This window comes from Phytophthora parasitica, assembly GCF_000247585.1.
Source record: "Phytophthora parasitica INRA-310 unplaced genomic scaffold supercont2.20, whole genome shotgun sequence".
In the NCBI taxonomy this organism is placed as follows: Eukaryota; Oomycota; class Peronosporomycetes; order Peronosporales; family Peronosporaceae; genus Phytophthora; species Phytophthora nicotianae.
Window position 1 is genome coordinate 490359 of NW_008649006.1, and position 2601 is coordinate 492959.

Genomic DNA, 2601 nt, shown 5'->3' on the forward strand with positions numbered 1-2601 from the left:
GACCTATTAACCTTTATTAGGGTGTTGAGTTAACCTTTACTCTTTGAGTTAACCGTCTTCCTCTGACGCTAAGCTACGGCAGCCCCGCTGCATCCGAAGAGCTGTCGGTTGATAGCTCAACTGCCGCAGGTTCGCCGTCATCAGAGTCATCAGCTACGTCAACGGGCGCCGGTAGCTGTGTACGTTCGCGTGGTAAGCGGTGTGCCCGTCCACGCGGAATATCAGCAAGACACTGAAATACTGCGCCGTTAGGTTCTTGATGGCACCTACGAAAGACGCCATATTAGGGCAAGGCTTTGGGAAATGGCTGATGAGCTCCCTGCTAAACCCCTCTTAAGGTCAATAAGCTCGTTGTTAAGCCGGCAACATTTCATACGCTCACGTCGTATGTTTCCAGCCACGTCCGCAAAAATTACCCCCCCCCCCCCTTACCATGTGGCTTTAGAGTAGGAAATCCCGCCACACCGCAGCACTGGCAGATTTCACACTTCACCCACTTAATAGCACGCTTCATTAAGCAATGCTAAGCAACGTTGAGCAATGAATTAGACAATTAAGGAGATTACCATACGGAATTGTCTCTGCACGGCATCGATCAGCGCGCTCTCGAAGTCGCACACGGCATCGGCGGGCACTAGTTGCTGGTCTGTACCTTGCGCTACGAAAGGTATCATGTCCCAAAAGGCATCACCAATATGAGAGGCGCACAACCCGTAGTAAAAAGAACAAACAGCCCCGAAGTTCTGTCATTTACCGTGAATACTACGCACTGCTTGTAGCGTGGCGGTACACATAGGAATGTACCGCTAACAAAAACCGTAGATCCATTACCGCGTAGGAGGTTGACGAGGTTTGGGTGCGCCCAGCCGATAAGTCAAATATGCTTGTTAAGTTTCTCGCGGTTGATCGTGACGTAATGAACCTGAAAGAAAGAAACCGCTTCGCCAACACTAATGATAGAGGCGGGATTTCTATTGCTAAATGTACATCTTCACTGAAATGCCTGCTTCGTGCTTGATAAACACGCCGAAGCGCTTCGACAACTCGCGCACAACGTGTTCATTGTTAGCGCCTTAAAACTCATTAAGCAATGCTCCCCAGATACGTCGCGCAGGAATCACAACCTGATCGATAGGAATCATGTCTATGCTGGCCTTCATCACGCCCGTGACATCAAAAAATGCTACTGCCAGCAGCATCAACACGGCAACAGGTGTGGGGACGCCCAACCGTGTAGCCCATTGTACCGAGGACGAACGGTATTGTATCAAGCAAGCCTTGGCACCAATGCCAACAACGGTAAGATATCTTCCTCGACGATTTCCACCCCCTGGTATAGTTGAAGCCGCGAGAAAAAAAAACAAGTGGTTTTTCTCTTGGCCCACTTGGCCCCTGGGACGGCTTGACACAACGTTGGTCGGTCCGGCGCCATCTGGAGGTTCGACGTTACCCGTTAGAGACCGTGCAGTGCCTGCATGTTACCGAATGATCCCTACTTGTTAGGTGCCCCGCAGTGATCCCCGTTTCACGTGGCCTTTTTGAGGCCGTGCATTTTCAGATCTCGCACCAGATCATTGCAAAATCAACCGATGTACAGAACTTTGATCGGCACCGTATATGACCCCAACCAGGTTTTACCTCCTAGCCACCTATATGCAAACCTGCTCAGCCCCGCCTTCAAGAGCTCTCAGTGAATACTATATATACTAGTTCGACTTGTCCAAGAAGGGCACGCCAACACAACTTCAGGAACAAATCACAGAATACCAGCTTAGAAGCAACACCATAATTGGTACCAATAGTTTTGCACCATTCTGTCGTATTAAATCCATCCTACGTTTTTTTTCCAGGTAAGTGAACATCTACTTCGCTATGGCGATTGATGGATAGTTGTGAACCCCGATGGGTACACCAAATATCGGATAATTTACGAATGTTACACAACCGTTGCGAATAATTGTAGAAGGTACTTAACTGTAATTTTCTCTGCATTTTCAACCTTGAAGGATGAAATAAACATCCTAAAGGTTAGTGAGTATAACAAATCCAATAAATAGAGAGCGTGAATGTATCTATATCGAGTTGAGACAAGGCATTAATAATCAAAGGATGACAACGTATTAATAATCAGAAGGTGACAAGGATACAAAATGCAGAGAACAAGAAAACAGGTGGGTGGGTTTTTACAAGAGGATTTTTTTCTCAAGTAAAACCTAGTTATGTGCAGTTTTCCGGGATCGGTTTTTGGGGTTTCAGGCCCGAAAACTCCATTACCCAAAACACCCAACCCAACCCAGTCCAGGACAACCCTGGACGGTGAGGGGTCACGGTCTTTGATGACGTAGCAGCGCGCGGTTGCAATGGCTTTCTGGTGCTGTCGGAATTGAAGGTGAGCGCCTTGTCGGCGCTGCTGGGCGTTCAGGGGGACGAGGGTGCTATCGCGTGAGTTAAAAGTATCCAAAGTGATCAATTGCTCTTTCCGCTAAAAATAGGTGCCTTGTGTTATCTTATCAGATACCCAAAGATGCCCATTTCCTTCTACAGCGCGTCTGATTCCGCTCTTCAACTTGCTGAGAACGCTAGAGTGGCGTCCGTGCACCA

The 2601-nt window shown here is 48.1% G+C and overlaps 2 protein-coding genes across 2 annotated transcripts; one reads left to right on the top strand and one right to left on the bottom strand.

Moving 5' to 3' along the window:
- Positions 1–153: 153 nt before the first annotated feature.
- PPTG_22639 (hypothetical protein) lies at positions 154–674 on the bottom strand (the record flags this gene model as incomplete). Its single annotated transcript, XM_008905495.1, has 3 exons — positions 154–266; positions 433–523; positions 567–674. 3 exons carry the CDS (start codon positions 672–674, stop codon positions 154–156), a joined length of 312 nt encoding a protein of 103 aa, XP_008903743.1.
- A 472-nt stretch (positions 675–1146) lies between these two features.
- On the top strand, positions 1147–1621 carry PPTG_22640 (hypothetical protein; the record flags this gene model as incomplete). Its single annotated transcript, XM_008905496.1, has 2 exons — positions 1147–1299; positions 1559–1621. 2 exons carry the CDS (start codon positions 1147–1149, stop codon positions 1619–1621), a joined length of 216 nt encoding a protein of 71 aa, XP_008903744.1.
- Between the last annotated feature and the right edge of the window lie 980 nt (positions 1622–2601).